General features: G+C 37.4%; 1 protein-coding gene across 1 annotated transcript in view; it reads left to right on the forward strand.

The window, feature by feature from the left end:
- LOC144975814 (guanylate cyclase soluble subunit beta-2-like) overlaps positions 1 to 15000 on the forward strand; it is a 109319-nt gene that overhangs the window by 69203 nt on the left and 25116 nt on the right. Inside the window, exons 6-8 of the mRNA XM_078920002.1 lie at positions 4658 to 4825; positions 11431 to 11621; positions 12647 to 12821. Of these exons, the coding sequence (XP_078776128.1) occupies positions 4658 to 4825; positions 11431 to 11621; positions 12647 to 12821 (534 nt within the window). The remainder of the gene's footprint in view (positions 1 to 4657; positions 4826 to 11430; positions 11622 to 12646; positions 12822 to 15000) is intronic.

The following is a 15000-nucleotide window of genomic DNA, read 5'->3' on the forward strand; positions in this document are numbered from 1 at the left end:
AGTCACAGAAACTAAAACAAACAAGCAAGAAAAATATGTAGGACTAACAGAAAATAATTTCAAAACAAGATACAACCTCCACACCTCAACATTTAGAAACACTAACAAAAAAACATCCACAAAACTCAGCGAACATATTTGGAAATTAAAAGACAACAAAATAGACCACAACATTTCATGGAAAATTTTATCTAAAGCAACAGGATACACACCAACATCAAAACAATGTAGCTTATGCCTGGAAGAAAAATATACTATAATCAAACAACCTCATGAAGCCACACTCAACATGAAAAGTGAGATCTACGGAAAGTGTCCCCATCGGCGCAAATTCCTCTTAATTGACTTCAAACCGGAACCACTTCAAGAAACAACAACAGTCAACAAAACAACTCAGTCCTGAAGATGGCAAATTGAGCCTGAAACATTGATGTAGACTGCCCCAAACATTGTGGTAAATATTTTAAATAATAATTCGCTCCATTACTACATGTCGAGCACTTTTCGTACCATATTTGTATCAAACACGATTCAATATATATATGTATATATATATATATATATGAGATTTGTCCTTTCATACTCACATGTTGAGATCTCTACCATAATATAAATGTATTCTTTCTTATTATTTCTCAGTAAGATTTGTCCTTTGTTCACCAATGGGTGAAAATTCAAAATTGTTGACCTTAAGAATTATCAGTAAGGTATAAATATCAATGCAGAACAAAATATGTTTTATTCAACCGGATGTGTGCCGGAAATTAACATTTCCTGAGTTGCTACATTTCTTTTACAAAGGATACCGGGAATGAATGAATATGGCTGGGCAGTCACTATGGACGCTTGCCGTGAATGTGTGCGTCACTTCGAGTTTGTCAGTCTGTTTCTATTATCCAGCTAGTAATTTGCCTCCATAAATATATGTCTAGTGCAAGTGTTCTTAGCTTCAGAATGTCATCATGTGAGGGGCTGAGGCAGCTGGGTGTTTCCTTGTGTTGTTGAAATCAGTTCCTCTGTTGTTGTTTCTAAATGTATTTGATACTTTTTGAGATCTTGATTCAATGTTGTTGGAAGTGAAGTTGGTTTTCGCCTTCTGTATTTTGGCTCCTTGTTGGAAGTGATCATCCATTGAGGTTTTTGCTGGAATATTTTCACACGTCGGAGCACGTGTCCGACCACTTTCCATCTTTGTTTCTTTATACGCTTACTGGCTGGTTGTACTTTGCATCTTTCACATACATCCTCATTACTGATTTTGTCTGGCCAATGTACCCCAATAACTGGTCTCAATTATTTGCAATGAAAGGAGTCCAGGGTGTTTAATTTATTTATTTTTTGTAAGACGCCACGTACTACAGTTGTACGTAAAGATTTGCAGCACTAGCGCTTCATAAAAGCGTATTCTTTTATTTTCATTAATGATGTTTGCCCTGTTCCAAACGTTGTGTAGTTCTCTGAATGCAGTTCGAGCTAGCATTTTTCTCGTTTGATGTCATCATTCACATTAATCAAGTTTCCGAGTTTTCTTACACTTTTCCATGCCGCTTGTTTCTTGTTAACCACAATAATTTCTATTTTGGATTCGTTGACCTTTAGATTCCAATGTTGCAGAGTATTATTGGTATGTGCTGCTTCGCCAGGTCTGCTGTATAAAATATGATACCAACACCGTCTGCGTAAATCTGTTTGCGGGTAAAGATGTGAGGAATCGGGAGTTTTTGTCTTAATTCTTTTAGTGCTGCTTCCAAATATACGGTTAAAAGGATTGGATCCATACTGTCTCCTTGGGGAGTTCCCAGCGATGTTAATAGTGAAACTGTTTCCGCATCAGATGTAAACGTAAATGTTGTGTTTGCCAGCAGTGATCTTATTAGTCGGATATGATCTTTTTCGAGAAATGAATTTAGTACCTTCAAAAGCTTTGTTCTGCAGATTGTATCAAAGGCAGAACTCATGTCAATGCCCAATATAGTGAACTCTTCTTTGTATTTTTCAGTTCTGGCTTTCAACCACCTATGAGCCCATACAATGTCACTGGTACTCTTATCTTTTCTGAATCTGCTCTGTGTCGGTGACAGATATTCCTCCATCTTTGATCTTATTCTGTTGAGTGTTAATACGCTGAGCAGTTTTCTAAAAGGTTGAAAGAAGAACAATTGGTCTTAGATTTTCTAGTGGTTCTTTTTTCTTGTTTGGTTTATTCAACAAAAAACATTTACCGAAGCCGAGATCAAGATGTGTTTTATGTTCGAACATTCCATTAATAATATTAGCAATGGCCACCAGGTGTGGTTCAGTTAGACATTTTAGCTCCTCTGCTTTGATGGTGTCAATTCACGGGGCCTCATGATTGTTAAGATGGTAAATAGCTGCACTAACCTCATGATCGGTTATTGGTTCTTCCAGTCTTGATTCTAGAAAGGTCTCATAATTTGTTCAGGGGTTCCCGATAGCTCAGTTGATAGAACACTCGCTTCATACACGCAAAGGGACCAAGATCAGTCTCGTGTGCAGTCGAGATATTTTTCTGTTTATTAGATCTGGCGGAAAGTGATTTGCGATATCGATTAGCGTCCTATCTAAAGGATAGCAAACAAATGCTTTTGTCCATTTCACGCTTTAGAAACCGGGATAATATCCGGCTCTATAACCCTACTGGCTCTGAAGGACTGGCTACATAAAAATCATAACATATCATTGAAAACATCATTATACATCAAAACCTTTTTTTTTTTCAAAAACGGGAGCGTGCCGGAAATGAATATTTCCTGAACTGAAAAAAAATTGACTAAAAAATATAGAGATGCCTCATATAATAATTTGTTTTGCTAAATAAATGTTATATGATAATCGGGGTTTCCCAAAGACCAAAGAGATAATATTATATAATAAATTATTTTTACACTCTTGTTTTTTTTGTTTTTTTGTTTATTTTGTTTTTGTTGTTTTTTTTTTGGGGGGGGGGGTTGGGATTTTTGTTAATTTGTTGGGTTTTTTTTTAAATTCCTGACGTGTTCCCTCCCCAATCGCTGTACAAGTTTATAGATAGAATGCGGTTGGCCAAGGAGTTCACAACATTGCCATCCGGAAGTATAACGGACCAACACACAAACTCTGTGTAACCATGAACATTTATAGTCTGGTTAATACAGTTTAGTGAGAACAACTCACAAACGCGGATGGCAAAATCAATAACAAAGGCCTGAGTGACGTCATCTGCATACTATCTATAAGTGCGCGTTAAGAACAAAGTTCAAATTCCAAAACGCAAGAGTGTAAGAAATAATTTATTCTACCCCTCAATCGATTCCCGTTTCGTCATCTTTGAATAAAAGATATGTTCAAGAACACTTTAATAATACTTCTCTTTAAAGAATCAAATTTTAGTGAGATTTAACGATTTGTTATAATCTCACGTCACATATTTTTATCATTATTATTATTATTATTATTATTATTATTATTATTATTATTATTATTATTATTATTATTATTATTATTATTATTATTATTATTATTATTATTATTATTATTATTATTGTAAACATGATATCATTACGCGTTACTATTTAGGGAGAGGGGTGGAATAATAAACGATTTTACACTCTTGGTTTTTGTTGTTTTGTTGTTTTTTGGTATACCCGACGTGTTCCCTCCTCAATCGTTCTACGAGTTTACGAGTGCGCGTTAAGAACAAAAGTTCAAATTCCAAAACGCAACAGTGTAAGAAATCTTATGTTCTATCCCTCAATCGATTCCGCTAAAGTTATATTTGAATAAATAAAGGACAAGTTCAAAAACACTTAAATGAAACCCTTTTTTTTTCTTTTTTTTTTTTGGGGGGAGGGGGGGGGGGGGGGGGGGGGTGAAATGTAACGTTTGATATTCTGGCATCAAACATTTTTTATATTGTTGACTTATACCATTACGTGTTACAATGAATGGGGATGGGTAGCCTACTTATGTTAATGAACCACACACATACACATACACACACACGCACACACACACACACACACACACACATATATATATATATATATATATATATATATATATATATATATATATATATATATATAGTATGCGCTTGGCTAAGAAGCTCATAACATTGCCATCCGGAAGTATAACGGACCAACACACGAAACTGTGTGTATCCATGAACGTTTATAGTCAGGTTAATACAATTCAATAAGCATTACTTATAAACGCGGATGGCAAAAAACAATAACAAGGACCTGAGTGACGTCATCTTCGAACTATCTATAATAGTAGTCGTATAGTAGTCCAAGAAATGTGTGATATAAAGTAGCTTGTATTTCCGTCCACCCTGTGCTAGAGTCCAGCTGAGATCCAACAGTAACACACACACACACACACACACACACACACACACATACATACACACATTTTAACAGTCACTATCGTGTATTTCCCTCCACCCTGTGCTAGAGTCCAGCTGAGATCCAACAGTAACACACACACACACACACACACACACACACACACACACATTTTAAAAGTCACTATCTTGTATTTCCGTCCACCCTGTGCTAGAGTCCAGCTGAGATCCAACAGTAACACACACACACACACACACACACACACACATTTTAACAGTCACTATCTTGTATTTCCGTCCACTCTGTGCTAGAGTCCAGCTGAGATCCAACAGTAAGAACAGCCTGAGGTCGAGGGCATCCCCCTGTGACAGCGAGAAGAGTTTGGTGTCCTTCAATCCCAACACCGTCCTACTCAAAGCCTCAGACTTCTGCTCAGCTTTTCCATACCACGTCATTTTCGACAGACATCTCAGAATTAAGTAAGGGTATAGTTATTAGTTCATCCATTCATTCATTCATTAATATGAATTTTATTCATACACTCATTTACTCGCCAAAGTTCATTCACTCATTCATTCATCCACTAATCTTTTTCTTCATTCATTCATCCATCCATCCATCCACCCATCCATTCATCCATTCATTCATTAATTCATCCATTCATCCTCCAACCCCAACACCGTCCTACTCAAAGCCTCAGACTTCTGCTCAGCTTTTCCATACCACGTCATTTTCGACAGACATCTCAGAATTAAGTAAGGGTATAGTTATTCGTTCATCCATTCATTCATTCATTAATATGAATTTTATTCATACACTCATTTACTCGCCAAAGTTCATTCACACATTCATTCATCCACTAATATTTTTCTTCATTCATTCATCCATCCATCCATCCACCCATCCAGTCATCCATTCATTCATTAATTCATCCATTCACTCATCACTCATTTACTCACCATATATTCATTCACAAATTCATACATCCTTTAATCCATTCATTTATTCAATCATCATTTCATTCATTCATTCGTTCATCCATCCATCCATTTATTCATTCATTCATTCATTCATTCATCCTTTAAATCGTTCATCCATTCAATCATCAATTCGTTCAGTCATTCATCCACCCATCCATCCATTTATTTATTCCTTCATTCCTTCATTCAGTCAATCATTCTCGTGTCATCCAATCCTAACTCCGTACGAGACAAAGCGTAAGATTTTTAGACTGCTTATCCATTCCATCTCATTTTCGATAGGCATCCCTCTGTGCTATTTTTGTTTTTGTTTTTTTTTCTGGAGAATGGGGGGGGGGGTGGGTTTGGTTTGGATTGTTTTATTTGTTTTGTTTCTGTTTTTGTTTTGTTTGTTGTTTGTTTGTTTGTTTTCTCGTTGTTCGTTTGTTTGTTTGTTTTGTTTTGTTTTTTTTTTTTGTTTTTTTATTTGTTGTTTTTTGGTGGGTTTTTTTTTGGGGGGTGGGGGTTTTGGGGGGGGGGGGTGGGCGGGTTTATTGTTGTTTGTTTTGATTATTTTGTTTTGTTTTGTTTTAGGATTTTTTACTGTTAGGGATTTCCAGCATGTTATTTATTTTAATTTTATTTGTTTGTTTGTTTTTGTTTTTTACTTTATTCAGGATTCAATCAGTAACATTTGTTTTTTATGAACGTAAATAATATATTGAGGCTCCCGCGAGCTGGATGGACAACTCCAACCCTTGTGCGGCTATGTGGTCTAGTTTTCGGGTCGGAAGGTCCTGGGTTCCAGCCTCACACTCGGAGCATAGTTGAGTCCTTGGAAAAGGCTCTTTACTCACATTCTCTCACTGCACTCAGGTATAAAATGAGTACCTGGCCGTTAACAGATTGTCTTTGTCCAAAAAATTGTAATATCGCCTAACAGGCGTCATGTCCCGTACTACATGTTAAATGTTGCTGTTCACCAGGGACCCCTTGTAAAGCACTTTGAGCACATTTAGTGGATATTGCGCTATATAAAGATCATTTTTTTAACCCTTGACATTTGCTACCTTATTTATAATATTATTGACTCATTGTTTTGTTGTACAAGCAACGTTATGAAACTGTCCCATGACATAGGAGAAAAACAATCGGATGTGTGTGTGTAAATAGATATTATTTTATATATTATAAACCAAATCATTTCATTTGGGGGGATGTTGCGGATCTCATGTTACAAATCTATGAGCTGATCTCATGTTACATAATATTATATCTATGGACATTTGCCACGGGCGTTAATTCACGTTAATTATTGGAGAATACCAGTGTAGATGAGATTTATCTCCCGTCGCCCTCCATTAATTATTAGATGATGAGGGAGGATTTGAGAAACAGCAGTCTTCGTATTTTTATTAACTCTATTTTCATAGCAATACCAAAGAAAGCAGGTGCAGTCAGATGCGAAAATTTTAGAACTATAAGTTTAATAAGCCACATCAACAAAATACTGTTGCGTATAATTATCAACAGGCTAAGGAATAAGATTAACCCCGAAATCGCAGAAGAACAATATGGATTCCAACCTGACAGAGGGACAAGGAACGCAATATACCTCCTCCGTGTTTTAAGTGAAAGAGCTATACAGGTTCAGACCCCACTATACCTCTGTTTTGTCGACTACAAAAAAGCTTTTGATAGAGTATGCCACGAAGAAATACTAAAACAACTGCACTCCATTGGCGCTGATGAGAAAGACCTCAGACTCATGCAAACATTATACTACACCCAGCAGGCATCTATCAAAATCGGAAACTCTACAGGAAATTCCATTCCTATTAAGAAAGGAGTCCGTCAAGGGTGTGTTGCCTCACCAGATCTGTTTAATCTATACCAAGAAACAATCATGAGGGGCATAAATAATATGGAGGGAATAAAAGTGGGAGGTCACAACATAAATAATATAAGATACGCAGACGATACGGTACTCATTGCAACATCAGAAATCCAACTTCAAAAGATTGTTGACAAAGTGGTAGTAGATAGTGAAGCCAAGGGAATGGAAGTGAATATCACCAAAACGGAATGCATGGTAATACAGAAAAACCCCGAAAACAACAACACCTGCAATATAACGATTCACGGCGAGCAACTTACCAACGTAGAAAGTTTTAAATACCTAGGTTCAATAGTGACAACAGATGGAAGATGTAACCGAGACATACGAGCAAGAATAACTCAAGCCAAACAGGCCTTCATGGACCTGGGAAACATTTTGAAAAACAAACAGATGTCGTTCGGGATTAGATTCCGAGTCTTGAAGTGCTACGTGTGGCCAATCTTGTTATACGGATGCGAAAGCTGGACTACAAATGCAGAAACACAAAAGAACATTGAAGCTTTTGAAATGTGGTGCTTGAGAAGGATGCAGAGAATATCGTATACTGCACACAAAACGAACGAAGAAGTGCTAAAACAAACATACCAACAAAGGAAACTAATGCCCTTAATAGTGGATCGACAACTATCCTTTTTCGGACACATAGTAAGGAAAGATAAGAATGAATACCTGGCAAGTTGTGGAAAAATACCTGGTAAACGTGCCCGGGGGAGACAAAGAAAAACACTCATAGACCAACTGAAGGGCTTCACCAGCCTAACAATCCAAGAGCTGTTTGAAAAGGCAAGAGACAGGGAGGAATGGAGAGAGATAATTCATGCAGTATCCGAAGCCTGGACCAGGCATGGAACCTAGAAGAAGAAGAAGTCTTCGTATGGAAGCACTCCGTGTTTTTGGGGGGTTTTGGCCGGTGTTTTTTAAAAACACGATCCAGCATAGATAGAACTAAGTTGACGTCATTCACCTCTTGGTTTGTTATTGGTTTTAGCCAGCCTTTGTTATGAGCGGTGAGGTCCCGATAGCTCAGTTGGTAGAGTACTCGCGTCACACGCAAAGGGACCGAGATCGATCCCAGATGCAGTCGAGATTTTTTTTCCTGATCCCCCTGTCTAGCCAGCAGTGAATGGGTAGCTAGGTCTGTTAGATCTGGCTAAATGTACGTTGCGATTAGACTAGCGTATTATCCAAAGGATAGCAAGCAATTGCTATTGTCCGTTTCACGCTATAAACGGATTAACTCCGGCTCCATGGGCCTAATGGTTATCCAGTGACCTGCTGTGCTCTGGGAAAACACGTATTTAAAAAGTTTGGCCAGAAAACTCGTCCATCAAATATATCGTTCGATTTAAATGACCCTCGTGTTGTCAAAAATTCTCAAATCTGAGGCCTCTGATCGATATTTGAAGGACGTGTTTTCTGACCATTTTTTTTTAAAATACTAAGAGTACGACAACAGTTTAATGGTTAAACTGAACTCAATGTAATAGGGTTCAATAGTCGTGATGTAACTTCCCTCGTTATGCTGCATTCCACCTGGTTTTAAACTACCAGAACAATGGCGGAAGTCATTATCTCCATCACCGCCTTTATGACATACTTCCCCGGGGAGCATAAAAGTGTATCCAGAAGAGAAATATATAAAATTATCATGTTTTGACTTTTATACATTCTGATCACATGACATGTGAAAAAGTTCAAGGCAGTATGAAGAATAAAAAGTACCAATTTTCTTTGTTTAGAACCAAGCTGCTGTGTGGCGTAGTTGCACACATAATATGTAAAGGCTTATGATCGTATAGTGGTTTTTTTTATAGATGGTAATGATATTCCTTTGCGTTGTGTTGTAGATGTTAATAATGACTAAGTAGTTCAAGGGTCAATGATGATAATTGAAAGTACAACATCAAGACATTCAAATAAAAGTCCAGATTCCAAGTTTCATTTCTTTATTTGCTTTATTTATTATGATAAATCCGAAATCCAAATCAAATAGCATCGTCATATTTCAATCAGTTTTATAAATTCCAAATCCGTAAAATCAATCCAAATGTTAATTTATTTTGACTATTTACTTTGTAACCATTTTCAATATTCGTGGAATATTTCTAAGTCCGTAAATGCAATCAATTATGACATGGTGAGCACGAGAGGTTTTAAGTAATGACCAAGTTTAACTGATATACAAGCACCGTGAACTCATAAAACCCACTTAGAACTCTTGTGTAACCTTTTGCATAACATAACTCCCTTACAGCTGGTTGCTGGCGGACGTGACATCAGACTATTGAATCCTATTTGCATCATATAAAGTCGGTTTAACACCCTAGGATTGTGATAATCTCTAACTAATTATCTGACCGAGAAGCCATTTATCAGCTTAATAGATGGAATGAAGATGACGCCATTCGGCTAATTATTATTGTTTTTAGATGGTTAGCTCTGACTTTAAATTATATAGTGCAATGTCCACTAAACGTGCTCAAAGCGATGAACAAAGGATACCTGACCAACAGCAAAACGTAACATGTAGAGACATGCAAGACATGACGCCTGTTAGGCGATATTACAATTTTTTCCGACAGAGGCACAGCCGTCAAAGACCAGGTACTCATTTTACACCTGAGTACGGTGAGAGAATGTGAGTAAAGAGCCTTTTCCAAGGACTTAACTTTGCGCCGAGCGAGGCTCGAACCCAGGACCTTCCAATCCGAAAGCGAGTGTCATATCATTAGACCACATAGCCGCACATAATATCTAGCTAATGATAAAGACCGAGAAAATCCAAGTATAAGAGAGTCAGATTATGCAAGAAGTTTACGCAGGAATTTGTAGAAAACATGGCAATAAAAATTGAGCAATATTAGAAAGAACAATGGGGGTAGCTGTAAGAGATTGCATTTATTTTCGGTTGTTGTTCATCAAACATGATTAATAATCAAGCAAAGTTAACGACGCTAGGATTTCAATGAAAATATGGTCAATACTTAATGGTTTTAGAACAGTTTTATGTTTCAAGTTAGGACTGGTCGTTGTGTTAAGTAGTAGAAAATTACTTTCGTCAATTGGTCTCAATTGGGATTTGGGAATAAAAGCAACAGATTGTAATTGATTTTTGTTATTTGGGTGTAAGTACCAAAATAATAACATATGATAAAAGGGTGTAACAATAATATGTAGGGATTTGACGTTTCAGGTTTGAATATGACTTGGTCTTACTCTTACTTAGGGGTTGGATTGTAGACTGACAGGGAACTGTCGAAACTAGTAAGAGGTGTGGCTTGAAAGAATTTTGGGAACGATTTACAATAGGGATAAAACAGTGTTGCTAGATTCTACTCGACATTCGATTCTATTCTACTTCACTATGAGCTGCACTTTCCTAGAATGCTGAAAGTTCTAACATCCTACTAAAAATCTTTATTTTCGGACTTAGAAATATTCCGCGTATGTTGAAAATGGTTACTTAGGCAAAATGACTTTACATTTGGATTGATTTTACGGATTTGGAACTGATTGAATTATGACCATGCTATTTGATTTGGATTTTGAATTTATCACAACAAATAAAACTGTAAGAAATAAAACTTGGAATCTAGACTTTTATTTGAATGTCTTGATGTTGTACATTCAATTATCATCGTCGGCCCTTGAACTCTTTAGTCATTATTAACATCTACAACACAATGCAAAGGAATATCATTACAATCTATCAAAAAGCCACTATACGATCAAAAGCCATTACATATGTGTGCAACTACGCCACACAAGTCCAGTTATCAGCTTAATAGAGTGAATGAAGATGATGTCATTCAGCTAATTGTTCTTCTTTTTGGACAGCCATTCGGATGATTAGTTCTGACTTCTGAGAACTCAATAAGACGAAAACGTTAAAGGTTGTACAGCGTGGTGGTGCGATGATCTAGCGGTCAGAACTGGTGAGCATTTTACTTAAACACAAACCATCTGTTTGAAGCCAGTCTTTATTTCCTATCGATGCTGTACGTTTAGGTAAAATACTCCCAACATCGCCCAGCCGTATTTAACAAACCAACACACATAACTGAGTGTAACCTTTATCGTTTATAATCTGATTGTTAAAAATTTAGTGAGAACTAATCACTAACATGTATAAAAATAATAACAAAGAGCTGAATGACGTCACTTCATTCCTTCTAAACCACCCTTTTAACGTCTTGGTTTGTTTTTGTTTGTTTTGTTTTTTCAGGCAATGCGGTGTCCTCATCCAAAAACATTCATGTCATGTGATACACGAAGGCACGCCCTTGAACTTGGCCTTCGACATCATGCATCCCAAAATGGTGATCAGTATCGAGAACATTCGGAAGTTCATCAATGCCGTCTTCCTGCTGGCGATTTGCAGCGAAGAGGTGGAGAAGAAGCGGATGGTCGTCAAGGGTAGGTTGGTTCGGCTACTATGCGGCTATGTAGTCAAGTTGTATGACAATCGCTTTCGGACCGGAAGGTCCTGGGTTCGAGCATGGTTTGTTAAGTCCTTGGAAAAGGCTCTTTATATACTCATTTTCTCTTGCTGTACTCTGGTGTAAAATGAGTACCTGGCCGTTAACAACATTGTCTCTGTCCGAAAAAATTGTAATATTTTATCGCCTAACATGAGTCATGTCCCGTCCTACATGTTAAGTGTTGCTGTTTTGCCAGGGACCCCTTGTAAAGCGCTGTTGCTCTATATAAATGCTCCAGTTATTGTGTCCACCCGTAGTCATTGTTATCTTATAGATATTATGCGCTTGGCTAAAAAGCTCACAACATTGCCATCCAGAAGTATAACGGACTAACCCACAAAACTTTGTGTAACCTTAAACGTTTATAGATGGTTCTGAGATGACGTCACTCAGGTCTTTGTAATTGTTTTTTGCCATCCGCGTTTATGAGTAATGCTCACTGAACTGTTTTAACCAGACTATAAACGTTCATGGATACACACAGTTTTGTGTGTTGGTCCATTATACTTCCAGATGCAATGTTATGAGCTTCTTAGCCAAACAAACGCGGATGGCAAAAACAATAACAAAGGCCTGAGTGACGTCATCTGCATACTATCTATAGTCTGGCTAATACCAAAGAGCGTGTAGGGTTACGTAGTTACCAAGAGCTCTCACTTCTCTTAACCGCAATGCTATTGTCGCGTGCCAGGCGAGACAGCGAGGTGGGTGTGCTCCGCGTGTATCATGCGCGCTAGGCTTACTGATACAATGAAGAAAATACGAGTAGAAGACGGAAGATTCGTGGCTTCACCAAAAGCGGGAAATGAGAGCTCTTGGTAACATAACAATCGTTACCTACACGCTCTTTGCTAATACAGTTTAGTGGGAATTACTCATAAACATGGATGGCCAAAACAAAAAACAATAACAGAGACCCGAGTGACGTCACATTCGTTCTACTATATATTTTTTAATCAGGTCAAATGATATGGATCGAGGACACCCAGCACATGATTTTCATTGGTTCTCCACGTCTGACGTCACTCAATGAGTTGGTGGAGATGAATGTTTACTTGGCGGACATCCCTCTCTATGACGTCACCAGGGAGCTGGTACTGCTGAATCAACAACGTATTGCCGAAATCGATATCGCGTAAGTACAATTAATAAGAATCGAATAGACTCTGAGCCGAAAGAACAGTGGCAAAGGTGTACTGGACAGAGCTGTACTTCTTCTTCTTCGTCAACTACTACTGCTACTACTACTACTACTACTACTACTACTACTACTACTACTACTACTACTACTAATACTACTACTACTACTACTACTACTACTACTAATACTTCTATTACTACTACTACTACTTCTATACTACTAGTACTACTACTAGTACTACTACTACTACTACTACTACTACTACTACTACTACTACTACTACTACTAACTACTATACTACTACTACCACTACTACTACTACTATTACTACTAATACTACTACTACTATTACTACTACTACTACTACTACTACTACTACTACTACTACTACTACTACTTCTACTACTACTACTACTACTACTACTACTACTACAGACAATGCTCTAACAGCCAGATACTCATTTCACGCCATGAGAGAATGTGAGTCCAAGGAATTGTCTATATACGCCTCTCAGAGCGGGACTCGAACCCAGGACCTTACAATCCGAAGAGGTATGGCATACCACAAGACCACATATCTGCACTTTGGGTTATCAGACCTGCAGAGAAGTACACGTGAGCTACCGCCATTCAAATAACCCAATCTGTACTTTGTTGAACAAATATAAACTTAAAGATCTAACCTTTTAACTGCCGGACTCTGAAAAAACCCATATTTGAAAATTTGGCCAGAAAACTCGTCCTTCAAATATCCATCGATTTATATGACCCTCAACTTTGCAAAAACTCTCAAACCTGGGACTTCGCAAAGTCGTCTGTAAGTCCCAGGTTTGAGTATGTTTTCCAAGATGAGAGTCATTTAAATCGATCGATATTTGAAAGACGAGTTTTCTGGCCAAATTTTAAAACTCCAGTTTGTTTTTTTGTTTTTTTGTTGTTGTTTTTTTTTTCCAGGATACGGGAGATAACTGGTTAAATAATCCAATCTATATTTTAATGAAGAAATTACATGAACTTAAAAACATTTTTAAAAAACAAAATAATAGACGACATAACATAGAACATTCCGGAAAGGTTTTAAAATTAATTTTCCAGTGAATGATTCCTAAATTCTACATCACAGAATTATATTTTGCTGCATTTACGGTTAAAGATATTGTTTTTGTCTATCTTTTGATTGTTGTTGTTTGAATTATCTCCCCTTGTCTTTAAAAAAACAGAGTTCTGCCTTACTCTTTTTTTTCATAAAAACACTTATTTAAAATTTTGTCCAGAAAACTCGACCTTCAAATGATATCGATCGATTTAAATAGCCCTCCTCGATTGATAAAGACCCCCAAACCTGTTACTTCCCTGAAACGTTCCTCGGAACCCCAGGTTTGAGAATTTTTGACAAGATGAAGGTCATTTTAACCGCTTCAACCTGTCGATATATTTTTAAATATCAGTTTTCTGGCCAAAATGTTAAATACCTGGTTTGGTTTTTTTTTTCAGTTATTGGCAAAATAGCTTATTTTTCCCATTCTTCGTTTACTTATGCCGATTTGTCAACAATCTCAGACAGACACGACGGAAACAATAAAACAATAAACAAACATGGTAGACGGCGAATGAACTCTTAGCTGTTTAAACACAGAATTCGGTTTTACTCCGATTTGCAGTCTTTCGGAGCCTTTTTTTTTTCACTCAAAATTGATAATTTATATTGTAAAGTGCCCAAAGCTTGTGTTTTACACAAAAATGAGCGCTGTATAAATGTGTATTATTATCATTATTTACGGAGTTTATCCCTGTTTCTATTATATCAGCCTGAAGCGGAAAACAGCAAAGAATAGCAATTGCCTGCTACCTTTTGGATAGGACGCTAGTCTATCGCAGATAAAGCTACCCAATCACTGCTGGGTGGACGCGGAAAGGAAAGGGGAAGGGGGGGGGTGTGGTCTTGACTTTACTCGGGATCGAGCCCGATCCCTTTGGGTGTGAAGCGAGTGCTCTACCAACTGAGCTATTGAGATCCTCTAGTTCCATATATATAGTATGCGCTTGGCTAAGATACTCACAACATTGCCATGCGGAAGTACAACGGACCAACACACAAAACTATGTGTAACCAGACTATAAATGTTCATGGTTACACATAGTTTTATGTGTTGGTCCGTTATACTTCCGGATG

This window comes from Berghia stephanieae, chromosome 6 (genome assembly GCF_034508935.2).
Source record: "Berghia stephanieae isolate SIO BIC M18660-M18661 chromosome 6, UCSD_Bste_1.3, whole genome shotgun sequence".
Classification (NCBI taxonomy): domain Eukaryota; kingdom Metazoa; phylum Mollusca; class Gastropoda; order Nudibranchia; family Aeolidiidae; genus Berghia; species Berghia stephanieae.